The 12,211-nt window shown below is 63.8% G+C and overlaps 4 protein-coding genes across 4 annotated transcripts in view; 2 read left to right on the forward strand and 2 right to left on the reverse strand.

Annotated features, from left to right (window-relative positions):
* The window catches only part of MNEG_1425 (nucleotide binding protein, putative), a gene marked incomplete at both ends in the record, with an annotated part of 15,652 nt that extends 11,512 nt beyond the window's left edge, over positions 1–4,140 (reverse strand). Inside the window, 10 exons of the mRNA XM_014050088.1 lie at positions 228–310; positions 566–657; positions 1,028–1,183; positions 1,450–1,637; positions 1,985–2,269; positions 2,581–2,681; positions 3,012–3,137; positions 3,410–3,457; positions 3,717–3,787; positions 4,015–4,140. Of these exons, the coding sequence (XP_013905542.1) occupies positions 228–310; positions 566–657; positions 1,028–1,183; positions 1,450–1,637; positions 1,985–2,269; positions 2,581–2,681; positions 3,012–3,137; positions 3,410–3,457; positions 3,717–3,787; positions 4,015–4,140 (1,276 nt within the window). The remainder of the gene's footprint in view (positions 1–227; positions 311–565; positions 658–1,027; positions 1,184–1,449; positions 1,638–1,984; positions 2,270–2,580; positions 2,682–3,011; positions 3,138–3,409; positions 3,458–3,716; positions 3,788–4,014) is intronic.
* Positions 4,141–4,518: 378 nt separating this feature from the next.
* On the forward strand, positions 4,519–6,049 carry MNEG_1426 (30S ribosomal protein S20; the record flags this gene model as incomplete). Its single annotated transcript, XM_014050089.1, has 5 exons — positions 4,519–4,662; positions 4,834–4,914; positions 5,207–5,260; positions 5,498–5,623; positions 5,942–6,049. 5 exons carry the CDS (start codon positions 4,519–4,521, stop codon positions 6,047–6,049), a joined length of 513 nt encoding a protein of 170 aa, XP_013905543.1.
* Positions 6,050–6,623: 574 nt separating this feature from the next.
* MNEG_1427 (hypothetical protein) lies at positions 6,624–9,667 on the reverse strand (the record flags this gene model as incomplete). The annotated part of the gene is made up of 5 exons (XM_014050090.1): positions 6,624–7,092; positions 7,641–7,790; positions 8,144–8,208; positions 8,374–8,490; positions 8,711–9,667. 5 exons carry the CDS (start codon positions 9,665–9,667, stop codon positions 6,624–6,626), a joined length of 1,758 nt encoding a protein of 585 aa, XP_013905544.1.
* A 2,146-nt stretch (positions 9,668–11,813) lies between these two features.
* Positions 11,814–12,211, forward strand: part of MNEG_1428 (CCR4-NOT complex subunit CAF16) — a gene marked incomplete at both ends in the record, with an annotated part of 3,087 nt that continues 2,689 nt past the window's right edge. The window contains one exon of the mRNA XM_014050091.1: positions 11,814–11,921. Coding sequence (XP_013905545.1) covers positions 11,814–11,921 — 108 coding nt within the window. The remainder of the gene's footprint in view (positions 11,922–12,211) is intronic.

Raw genomic sequence — 12,211 nt, forward strand, 5'->3', positions numbered from 1 at the left:
CCCCCGCCACGCCCGCCGCGCGGGGCGCCTGCGGCGGGGGCATCGCGCGGCTTGGCGTCAGGACGGACGCGTAGGCTTGTGTCAAGAGGTTGAACGCGAGAAGGTAATCCTGTGCCCGCCATCTCTGAATCATTGCAGGTGTGCTATCTGGGCAGGTATGCCATCTGGCATGAATCTCAACATGCGCATGGAATTTCGATGAGAAGAGCAACGCCAACCTCGCTCACCTTCCTCATGCGGCCGCTGCCCACCGACTGCGGTGGCCAGCTGCCGGGCAATTGACTGTGTCGTCGCCGCCACCGGCGGCAGCCTGGGGGGCGCAGGGGGTGTGGTGGGTTTTGAAGTCGATCCAACTCCGCGGCCGATACCACAGGGCGGCGCGCTTGGCACGTATGCAGGGGATGGGTTGAGTGGAAGCAGCCCCAAGTGTGTGTGGAGCCTGGTCTGCGGGTCTGCGCTCGAAAAGGGTCGCATGTGGGCCCTGCAGAGGCAGCGGGGACTTCTTGCTGTAGTGTGATAAACCTGCTATGTGAAATGGAACCCGCGGCTGTCAGTTGCCCCGCACCTGCCAATCTCAATGGGTGGGCCGTCCTTTGTGCCGCCCTCGCCCAGCAGCTCGTCTCGCCACAGGGCGCAGCACACGGCCACCATGGTCGCCTGAAACAAGGTGTGCACATACCATCGGTGGGATGCGTGCGCGTGTGTGTGGATGTCCCAGAGGGTGAGATAGTGTGTGTCAATCAAACAAGAGCAAGGGGGATTATATGTGTGAGCGCACTGGTGTGTGGGAGGGCTTGTGTGCAAGTTGTGAGGTGAAAGTGGAGATCAAAAGGTATGCATGAGCGATGCGATTCCTATACGACAAGGTTGCTACGCATGCACCCTTCCATTGACAGTTGTCTGCAAGACAGCACAGACACGTGCGTAACCACACGCCAACACCATGCATGAGATTGCACACACACACACACACACACACACACACACACGCATGCATAGCCACCACACACGCGACAATCGGCCCCACCTGCGGGCCCCTGGACCCCTTGAGCTGCGGCGCCACCAGCTTGGTGGCCGGCCCCGGCCTGAACGCAAGCTCGCCGGGGCGCCGCGTCCAGCAGCTCAGGGAGCCGTCCACGTGGGCGCAATACACAAAGTCGATGCCCCCCTCGTCCCCCAGGCCCTGGGCAGAGGGTGTGTGCGGGATGGAAAGTGTCGAAAAATGGGGAGGTTGTGGGGATGGGGAAGCCCCCTGGAAGCAGCGGGTGTGTTGCTTAGGGCTTCTACACGGTGGTTGTGCAGCAAATGACGCGTGTGGTGCGAGCATGCGTGTTGCACGCGTCTTGTGTGTACGTTTGGCACAGTTTACCTGGCGTTCACATTTCGATCTGTGGAGTGTGTTTCCCGTGTTCCGTGTGGTGGAGCATACGTGAGACACCCGGCACCCACCTGCGACACGCCCTCGCCGTACACCCCCAGCAGGTGGCTGAACGGCTGCCGCCCGCCGCCCAGCGCCGACGACGCGGCCGGCTGGCCCAGCTCAAGGTCAAACACCAGCAGCTCCCGCGGCAGCAGCACGACTAACAGGTCGCGGTCGGCGCAGAACCGCGCCTGCAGAGTCAGCGGCGGCAGCTTGTCTGCGCGGTGGGGGGAAGGGTCATGGTGGTGGCATTTTTTGGGTTGGATCTGGGCCCGCGCAGGCTAGGCTGGAGGTGGCAGGCGTGTGGCAGGGTGATCGGCGGTGCTGGTGTTGGCCTCAAAAGGCGTTGGCAGCGCGCGAGGTTGCGCAGGGCAAGTGGACAGGTTCTGAGAGTGCCGGCGGCAACGGGCCGTTGGTCGCGGCGCCAGGACCAGCGGATGTGGCTCAGTGCACAAATAGCCTGGTCCCCTGCCCAAACTCTCCCCGCCTTCCAACCCCAGCCCAACCCATAGCGCCCTGCCCCCACGTCCCCGTCCAGGGGGCATCGCCAGGGAGACCTCTCACCCGCGGCCTGATCCTTCCCGGGCGCCTCTTTGGCTGCCGCCGCCACGTTCACCCTATATTGCCGCTGCTCAACCAGATCCCGCTCCTCGCCGCCTGCAACTGCCGCCGCCCCGCCGCCGCCGCCTCTGCCGTCCCGCCCCACCCCCCTGAGCCGCATCACGAGGAGCGCCCCGGCCTCGCCGCACAGCACGACGCGGCGGCGGTCGAGGGGGTCGCAGCAGATGGAGGTGAACACCTCGGGGGAGGACAGGGGGGCAAGCTCGCGCTTCCAGAGCAGGCCGCCGCCTGAGGGGGTTAAAAGTGTGTCCGGTGGGGGGGGTTTGGGTGTATAAGGTGGAGGGGTGTGGGTGCGTCAGGTGGGGGTTTCAGGTGCGTCAGGTGGGTGCCGCGGGTGAGTCAGGCGCAGGTGCCAGCAGCCGCACTGTGCGAGCGCGCAGGCGGGGCGCAGGCAGCTGAGAAGACACGCAGGCGAGCGCAGGGAGCGCGGAACGCGCCCTCAAAAGCGGCGTGGGGGTGCGTCGACCCCATCAAAGGCGGTCCAGGCGCCCGCCCAGCCGGCGCCGGACGCAGGCCGAGCGTGCCGCGCGGGGGCCCACCTGTGGTGTCCCAAATCAGCAGCAGCGCCGGCGAGACGACCACCGCCAGCGCCCCCGGCTGCGGCAGCACCCAGGCCAGGCCCTCGATGCAGCACTCGCCCCTGGAGGCGGGCGTCGGGTCGGTCGAGGCGGGGGGAGCACGTGAGGGTGTCGCGCTTTGCGGGAAAGCAAAGCCCAGCAGACACAGCATCAGCACACAGTGGCCCGTGTGGACCCCCACGATCCCTGCATCTCGCAGTCCCTGTATCACGTAATCAAACACCGTGTGTCTCCCCTGGCATGCCTGAGCAAGCGGCATGCAACAAATTGCCAAAGGGGATGAAGCCTTACGGGCACCTGCGCCGCCGCAGCTCCCACCGCCGCTGCAGCTCCCACCGCCGCAGCAGCAGCCGCAGCAGCAGCAGCAACAGCAGCGCCGGCCGCTCGCGCACCTGGAGGCCGCCGCGTAGTCGTCGAGCAGCTGCTGGGCAGCCGGCACGTCGTCCAGGCGCGCGATGATGGAGGTGGACAGAACATCCCACAGCACGACGCCGCCGGCGCTGTCGCCCGATGCCAGCCTGATTCGTTTGTTGTTGCATGGTGTGATGGTTTTGAACTTCAAATCGATCAGGACTTATTTTCCAAGCAGCCGGGTCAGGTTTGTGAATAATGCGGAGGGTACATGTCAAGTCAGGATCTGCATGATCAAGAATCATGCAGCCTTCCTGCAGATGCAATGGGGTCAAAGCTTTGCACGTTTCCCGCATCCTGTGGGGACGGCCCCAAAGGGAAAAAGGGAATGCAAGCGAGCAGCGGCAATGAGGGCGCAAGTGGGGGGGCCGCCCCGCACCTGACGTGGCCCGTGGCCCTGAGGTCTCTTGAGTGGCACTCGGGGTACCTGCATAAGGGGTCGGGCCAGGATTGTAAGTGGGGCGAGGGGTGGGAGGTGTTTGACGGGGACTGGCAGGCGCCTGCGGTGCTGCGTGGTGCCTGGATTGAGGTGCATCCAGACCAGCAGCCTCAGGCAGGTTGTTGCTGCTGCCACGGCCAGCAGCAGCAGCAGCAGCAGCAGCAGCAGCAACAGCAGCAGCAGCAGCAACAGCAGCAACAGCAGCAGCAGCAGCAGCAGCGGCGGCGGCGGCACTTGCACGCCGCACCATTTTACAGCGGTCACAGCGGCACCCCGGTGGCCGCCCTGCAGCATGCACGCCGCCTGCAGCCTTGGCAGCTGCGGTGGTGCAGAGTGGGGATATGATTGGACTTTGTGTTGTAGTAGACTCAGCACACACCGCTGCGGTCGCTGCTTGCGCCCGGCGCTGCGCCCGGGGGTGTCCCAGATTGACGGATCTGTTGTCGACTGCCGTGGCTGGGGTTGACGGGCAAGCGGCCTGGTCCGCACACGCCGGTATCTTGACATGTGCAGCCCCAGTCAGTGGTGCTATTTCAATCACTAACCTCCAGCACGGCGACGCTGGAGCATGCACCGATTGCTAGCAATTCGCCCTCCAGCATGTCTGCAGCGCCTCGGTTGAAGCGCCCTGCCGGTGCCGGCAGGTAGCCGAGGATGTCCAGGGCCGCCATGGGTGCTGATCGATTCCTTTTTCACAGGACTGTGCGTTCAAGCAGCTGCATTTCGCGGTGGTGAGAGCAGAGTACTTGGTGACCCTCAAAACATCAACCCGATCTGGACAAAGGCATGAGCATGGTGTTGATATAGCATGACAATTTCTGATAGGGAGACGGTGCGGCTTGGCAGAGCTGGTGCCAGAGGTTCTCACTCTCGATCATTGGGCAGCTTCGCCCTGCATTTCCTCGTCGAGCGAAGCGAGCACCGCCCATTGGCGCGTTATCGTGCGCCTTGGATCGAGTGTTATTATTTGTGGTGTGCCACGTTGCTGTTCGCAGCTACATCTGCGGTCGCCCGATCACATATAAATTAAGCAGGCAGCGGCGGCAAGTATGCTGGCCAAGGCGAGCTCTTCGATGCGTATGACCGGGCTTGCTCCCCGTGTATCGCCTGCAGCGGTGGTCGCGCCCTCTAGGCGGTCTGCCGTGCAAGTGGTGGCAGCAGAGGCGCAGAACAAGAAGCGCACTCCTCAACCTGTGAGTGCCTTTCGATTGGGCAAATCAATGTACTCGATTCTGGTGCGGAGCAGTGGGACCGACAACCCCACATGCGCACGGCCTTGTGTTGGCCGCCTCGCTGCACCTGCCCACACGGCCGATGTCACCATCGTCCCGTGCAACCCTGCCCACACTGCTTTCTCTTCACAGGTGAAGCGGGCGCAGCTGGCAGAGGAGCGGCGTATGAGCAACAAGGGCCGCAAATCGGCCATCGCCACGCGCATCAAGAAGGTGCGGAGGCAATGAGAGCGCGGCGTTGACTTTTCAAATGCGCTCGCAAGACCCGCAGCCGCGATGCCAGCGGTGGCTGCAGTAGCAACGCTGGCGCCAGAACATTTGGGAATGAAATGAATGCGTATTCGCAAGCATGGCGGAGCAGCCGCCCAGCGGGCGCTCGGCCAAAAGGCATCGCCTGTCAGCACACTCCCATGCCGCACCCGGCCGCCCCGTCGGTCGGCGGCGCGCGGCCTTCCGAGCAGCTGCTCACGGCCGCCCTGGCACCGCGCGCATTGGAGTCCCTCAGGTGCTGAAGCTCTCCGAGACTCTGGTCAAGGCTCCCGAGGGGGCAGCCGAGCAGGTGAGCGGTGCCGCACGCCCCGTCCCCGTTCCCCATGCATTGCCAGGAGCGAGGCCAGCCGCAGCTGCGCCGGCTAACCACAGTGCATCATCTTATTGTTTCCTCGCGGGTGTCGACGCCCTCCGAACGCGCGTGGATCCGTCGCCAGGTTGAACTGTGGGCCGTACGTGTTGACTGCTGCTTGACCCAGGTTTCCTCGCTCGGCACCATCCCATGTGCCTGCCCGCCTTCCGCCAGGTCCCCGCGCTGGAGAAGCTGGTGGCTGAGGCGTACAAGGAGATCGACACGGCGGCCGTGAAGGGCGTGATCCACGCCAACACCGCCGCCCGCCGCAAGGCGCGCGTCGCAAGGTACAAGCAGCAGGTGCGTGCGGCGCGTGCGCGGCGGCGGCGGCGGCGGCGGCGCGGCGCGCCGAGGTGGTGGAGTAGGAGGTGGTGGATGGGGTGGCGGAGCAGCCGTGAGGCGCGTGGCGGCGGCGTGGCGGCGGCGTGGCGACGCCTGGCCACCCAACCTGACCGCGGGCCTGATACGAACGCCGCGTGCAACGGAACGGGCATCCTCAGCAGCCTGGCTGGCTTGATGAGGCTGCTGGCACTCTGTCCTGCCCCTGCGATGCCCAACCCGCCCACCCCTCAGCACTGTCGCAACGCTCGCCCTCCCCCTCCTATGTCACGCCCCCAGGTGCTCATCAGCGCGGGCCTCTACACCCCCGCCCCCGAGCAGCCCGGCTTTGCCTTTTACCAGCGTGTGCAGGCAGCCAAGGCTAAGGCCGCCGGCGCCGCCAACTGACCGCGCCGCGCGGTTTGCGCCCTGCGGTTGCAGAGCACAGCGGCACGGCGCTGGCGCCGTGGCGCTGCCCTGTTTCCAGCGGCCCGGCTGGCGCCGCGGCGCGGGGCGTCCGAGCGACTGATAGCATAGCGTGCGTTTGTTTCATTTTTTAGAATAGTAAAGCTGCCATTGCAGTATTGTGTTAAGTTTTTGGATGCGATCTAGGAGCATACGCATATTGCGCGGCACTGTCGCGCGCGGTTGGGGTCACGCTCGCAAGGGCCAAAGCCGAAACGGCAGCGCCAGCGCAGCGGGTGGGCATTTTGGGCGCATAAAGTGCTCACATGGAGCGGGGAACCCCCTCGCCCTGGTACAATAGGAGGAGCCATGCGTTTGAGGGGGGGCTGCGAGGCGGCAGCCAAGTAAAGGGGCCCCAGCTCTAGCTGTTGCGGCGGCGCTGACGTGCACATAAATGTGAAGTGGGAGCGGGGCTGGACGCTGCCGCATACGTGGACACGGTCGCCACAAGAACTCGCGCAGCTGCCAGCAAACGGCAGGCCAAAAAAATAGCCGGCTCCCACGATGGCATTGCGCGTCAACGGCCCCCCGGCGCTCGGTTGGGGAGCTCCCCCACGGCGTACAGCCTGAAGAGGTGGGGGCTCCTGCGGTACAAGGGCTCCCGCTCCATGACTGATATGAGATCTCGAACCCTGATCTCCGACTGCGCCGACCGCGCGTCCGTCGGCCCCGGCGCCGAGGGGGCACCGCCGCCGCCGCCGCCGCCACCGTCGAGCGCCGCTGCTGCTGTGCCGTTGGGGTGCCCGTTCGCTACCGGCACGCGCGGCGGCGCGTCCGCACCACTGCCGCCGCCGCCCTCGCCGTCGGTCGGCGGGCGCGGCGGCGCCGCGCGCGTGAAGCCGGCGCCGTGCGGGCGCCCGATGGCGCCGAAGCCGCGGCCGCCGACGCCGATGGCGGCCAGTGTGCTTTTCAGGGCCACCCGCTTCTGCGCCAGCTCCTTAGCGGCCTTGGCCTCCCGCACCTGCGCCCGCTCCGCCTCCTCCAGCCTGGGACGATTTTGTTTGGGTGTTGATAGTGAATTATCAATGAATGAATGAATGAGTGTATGTGTGTGTGTGTGTGTGTGTGTGTGTGTGTGTGTGTGTGTGTTGTGTAGGAACAGGGGAACGGGATGATCGGAACTGCGTCATCAGGTACAATCAGCGAGTAAGTAAGCAAGTGCAAGTGGAATCACAGCATGAGGTGCCTTTGGTTGGAGGCAAGAGCTGCTGCAGGGTGCGCAGTGACAGACAGCAAACCCATGCTTGGTCGGTTGGTTTGGTTCGCTAGAGCGACAGCTAGGGCGGCACGACACGCTTGGCATCATCAGGGGGCCGTGCAAACGGGACACGCATGCACACGAACCATGCAGCACATGCATATACATACATAACTCGACTTCAAAATCACTCTTGCTCTTGCTCTCTCTGACTCACACACACAACCACACACATACACACACACGCACGCACACACGTGCCCACATGCACAACCAGATGCACCAGCACAACTGCCCACACATGTACACAACCGCACCCCAACCAAACGCACACACCTCTTCCGCGTGCCCCCCAGCTGCAGCAGCCGCTCCTCCTCTGCGCTGCGCTTGGCCTCAAACTCCTCCCTGGCGCGCTGGCTGATCTCGTTGAGCCGCGCAATGGCAGACTGCCGGCGCGACTCGAGCGGCCGCGCGCCTGGGAGCTCCCTGGACGCGGCGCGCCATTGTGGCGAACATGTGAATGTCGTGTGTGTGTGTGTGCGCGCGCGCGTGCGTGTGTGTGTGTGTGTGTGCGCGCGTGCGTGCAAGTCTGTGTATGTATGTGTTGAATTCATGATTAATCAAGTGCTTGTCATGCGAGCAGGGGTACAACATAGCATGCAGGACGTGCGCTTGTACATGCAGCACCAACGGTGCAGTTGCAAGTTCCAGGCCATCAGGGACAAGGCAACAAGTGCTGGACTCTCCTGTTTATTGTGCGGCCATGCTGATGGGACCCACAAGGGCTACTATGAGGCTGGCAAAACCGGAGCGTGGCGGCGCGGGGCGCGGGGCCGCACCTGCCGACGTCGTCTCTCTGCAGGCGCGCGCGCGCCGCGCCCTCCAAAAGGGCCCCCAGGTGCGCCTGATAGGGTGGGGGTGAGGACAGGGCGCCGGGGGTCAGCACCAAATGTGAGCCTCGGGCCAAGCTCTGCTGAGCTTCAGACCCCTGAAAGTGACGAGGTGCGGTGGACTGTGAGCCGTTCAGGCAGACTATCTCCGAGGTCCGTCCTGCGGCCAGCCGGCGCACCTGCACGGCAGCTGCCAGGAAGCTGTGGACCTCGGCGTTGACCAGCTTGATGCCATTTTTGAGCGCCGCCGCGCACACCAGCTTCAGCAGCGGCGCCTGCGCCAGCAGCAGCTCCTCCTGCACGCAGACCAAAAGGTGGCCAAACATGCGGGGCACGCGTCTGTTTCAAGCCCCTCCCGACAGTCAACGAAACTGAGCAATGATTCCACCGGGTGCCGCAGGCCCTTTGTAGCAGAAAATGTTGTGGCGCTGCTCCCAGGGGCGGCGCTTGAAACAGCCGCACGCTGTTTTGCCCCCCCCCCCCCCAAGGAGGGTTCAAAGGCTCCTCAAACCGTACAAATCGGGGCCCCCGGCCGCCCCTCCTGCCCCACTTGCCCCCCGCACGACCGCGTGCCTTGGCCGTGCCGGCGACCGTCTGCAGCTCCCGCCCCGCCGTCATGTCTTTGTCATTGACCAAGCCCTGCAGCACATCCATATGCTCCCCCTTGTTGCCAAAGAACAGATCCTCATCGCCAATCTTCTGCCGCTTCGCCGCCGGCCCGCTCGGCCCCGCAGGAGCTGGCGCCGCCGCCGCTGCCGCTGCCGCGGGCGCCGCGGGGGCGGGGGAGGGCAGCGCGCCGGCGGGCTGCGGGGCAGCCACGGGGCCCAGTGCGGGCCCAGCCGAGCCCGGGCGCTGCAGCTGGGCCGCGGCGGCGGCGGCGCGCTGCTGCTGCTGAGCGAGCATCGCCTGGACTTGCTCAGAGGACAGCGTACCAATCTGCCGCACCTGCGCGCCTTGCGGCTGCGCACCCGCGCCGACGCCGACGCCGACGCCCGGCGACGGTGGCCGCACCGCCTGCTGCTGCAGCAGCTGCTGTTGCCGCTGCTGATACTGCTGCAGAGTCATCATCTGCTGCTGCGGCTGCAACACCAGCATCGGCGCCGAAAGGTTGCCGGCGGGAGGGGTCACGGGGCGCTGCTGGTGCTGCGGCTGCTGCTGCAAGCGAACATGCGATTGCTGTTGCGGCTGCGGCAATTGCCGCTGGGGCTGCTGTTGTTGCTGCTGTTGGCGCAGCGCCTGTTGCTGGTGCTGGGGCTGCTGCGTCTGCTGCTGCTGCTGCGCCTGCGCCTGCTGCTGTGCCGCCTGCCACTGCTGCTGTTGCTGGAGCCTCTGGCGCTGTTGCTGCTGCATCGCCAACTGCTGCTGCAGGAGTTGCTGCTGCTGTGCTAGCTGCCATTGCTGTTGCTGCTGCTGCTGCTGCTGCTGCTGCTGCTGTTGTTGCTGTTGCTGCTGCTGTTGGTTGCCGCCCTGCATGGAGCGGTGCTACAAGCCGCCTGCCCAGAGCTGGCCGGCGCCTGAGAGGCTTGCAGCTGGTGGCGTCTCCGCAGCACTGGGCGGTACAGTAGTGCTTGCGCGGAACGAAGGCGGCCAGCCACACCCGTAACACAGCCCCACCGCACCAGCCCCCAAAACTTGATCACGTCTCTCGCAACAGGGGACCTGACAGACAATGGGACGAGCGTGGCCTACGGTGTTGCATGCGCCACTGCAGCGCTGGCGCTCGCGCCACCCCTGGAAGCAGTCGGCCCGAGCATCCGCCGCATAAGAGGCCTCATGGCATGCACACCTGCAGTTATCTCAAGCCCCTTGACGCGTCCTTCGAAGCCTGTACTGTCCTGGGTCTGCTAGATCGCGTTCAACAAAGCACGACGCCGGTTAGAGCTGCTGCAGTACTCCAAAGATGTAGCACAAAATACAGGCCACACGATAAGAATTCAGTTGAGGGTTCTCACACAGCCTTAATGAAAATGATCCAATCGCAATAGATCACATTCAAGCAATACAAAGCAGGTGACGATGACTTCATAGACGTGAATCTACTGGTGTGATTCAATGGCACTAGCTCCAGCGCGGGGGGCTTTGGCCGGTATGACATAGTGGGCTGCACTCCTGCTGGGACGCGTGGCGCAATGCAGCCCGTTGTGCGAGCATGCAGCATGTATGGCCACAAACTTGCCCGTACGCAATTCAATCATGAGCATCATTGTTGGGTGGAAACAGCAAGGATGGAGTCAGCAGACCCACGGCATAGAGGAAGCAAGCAGCTCAAGCTGCTTGCATATTTGCACGACAATGCACCTGAAGATGAAGCAGGCCGCCAAGACAAATGCACCGCTTATGATTCATGGATATGGAGGCTCTTGATTATCACATCAGCTTCTGATTCTCAATGATTAAGGTCGGATGATGATAAAGGCGTACCATCCAGCATGCCTTCTCATGTCACCTTGCCCCAACGCATGACTTCTGTGTAAAGCTGTGACACCGAGTCTTAACAAGAATGGCGTCTCGTGGGCCAGTGTAGCCTTGCCTGCAATGGGTGGCACTGGGCTTTTGACTTGGTCAAAGTTAGGACAGCATGCTGACGCAAGAGAGTGGGGCTTGAACCCTTTGATTCACATTCACCTTGTACCACATATTCCTATAAGTTTTTACTCGAACAGTGTGTGTTGGGAAAAATGTGCAGGGATGCCTGGTCTGGAGCAGGGTCTGCGGGTGTGCCTGCACCACTCACTTGAACGAGTGCCAAGCGCCACGGCCTCGACGCGGTGCGGTGCTTTTCCATACGTTCAAGTACTGGTTTATACAAGCAATCAACTCAACCATACACATCGCGCTGACGCTTGGTTTGGCACAGGCGCAGGCTACCGTACTGGAGGGCCATTCTAAACTATTCGGAGGCTCACGCAGCATATAAAGCTAGACACTTATCAATCGCATTGTCCCGAGCATCATGCCGGTGCCCATAAGCATCACCCATCCACAGGGCGCGGGCCTCGTTGCGGCCAAGACAGCTGAGCTTCCTACAGAAGGTCCGTTCGCTAGGATCGCTAGGCTAAAGAAGGAGCAGGAGGCTGCAGCGCAGCAGGCATTGCAGGCTGCACAGCAAGCGCAGCCAAGCAGCGGCGATGCGGCAGTGGTTCCCAGCCCGGTCTCCAGCACAGCAGGACAGCAGCAGGCCCAGCAGCAGCAGCAACAGCAGCAGCAGCAGCAACAGCAGGAGCCTGCTAGTAATGGCAGCAGCGCACCACCCTCCATACGCGTGCAGCACCTCGATTTTGCCTACCCTGGCCTGGGTGAGCTGCCGCCGGCGACCCTGGGGGCATTGAGAGGCTGACTGCGGCAGTGACGCCGCCACGTGCTGGCCTGCACCAGCACGCGCATGCAAGACAACCCCACAAGTACTGAAAACGCCATGCGAAGGCCAGACCTGGGAGATGATCAGCTTTATGGCTGTTGGCAGCCGCAGACCCCTGTGGCACACCTGTCTCCCCCTCCTCCCCCTTGCGCTCGCCCCATCAGCCCGTCCACCCCTCCCCGCCCACGCCTGCAAACCTTCTTGCCCCCCCTTCCCCCAGACGGTCGCCCCATCCCCGGCCAAGGGCCCCTCATAACTGACATGAACCTTGAGCTCGGCCCGGGCAGCAGGTGCCTGCTGATCGGCGCCAACGGCGCGGGCAAAACCACCCTACTGAAAATCTTGGGCGGCAAGCACATGGTGCCGCGGGTGAGCACAGACTGAGAAGGATAGCACAGCGCACACGCCTGGACACCGATAGCCTCGCCTCCCTGCGCCAGGGGCCCTTGCACCCACAGGGTGGAGCGCGGGTGCGGTGGTGCAGGGTACTTCCAGGAGGAGGGCCAGCGGCCGTGAGCTTCGGAGGCGGCGAAAAGCAGCCGGCGCGCCGGCTGCCGTACAAGTTTGCCTGCTGTTGCCACAAATTCTTTGGCTCGAGCCGCAATTGCTCGAGACCCGGTCGCACCACGCAGCAGCCGTGCCCCACCCCGCCCCGCCCC

The sequence above is a fragment of the Monoraphidium neglectum genome (assembly GCF_000611645.1).
Source record: "Monoraphidium neglectum strain SAG 48.87 unplaced genomic scaffold scaffold00142, whole genome shotgun sequence".
NCBI lineage: Eukaryota > Viridiplantae > Chlorophyta > Chlorophyceae > Sphaeropleales > Selenastraceae > Monoraphidium > Monoraphidium neglectum.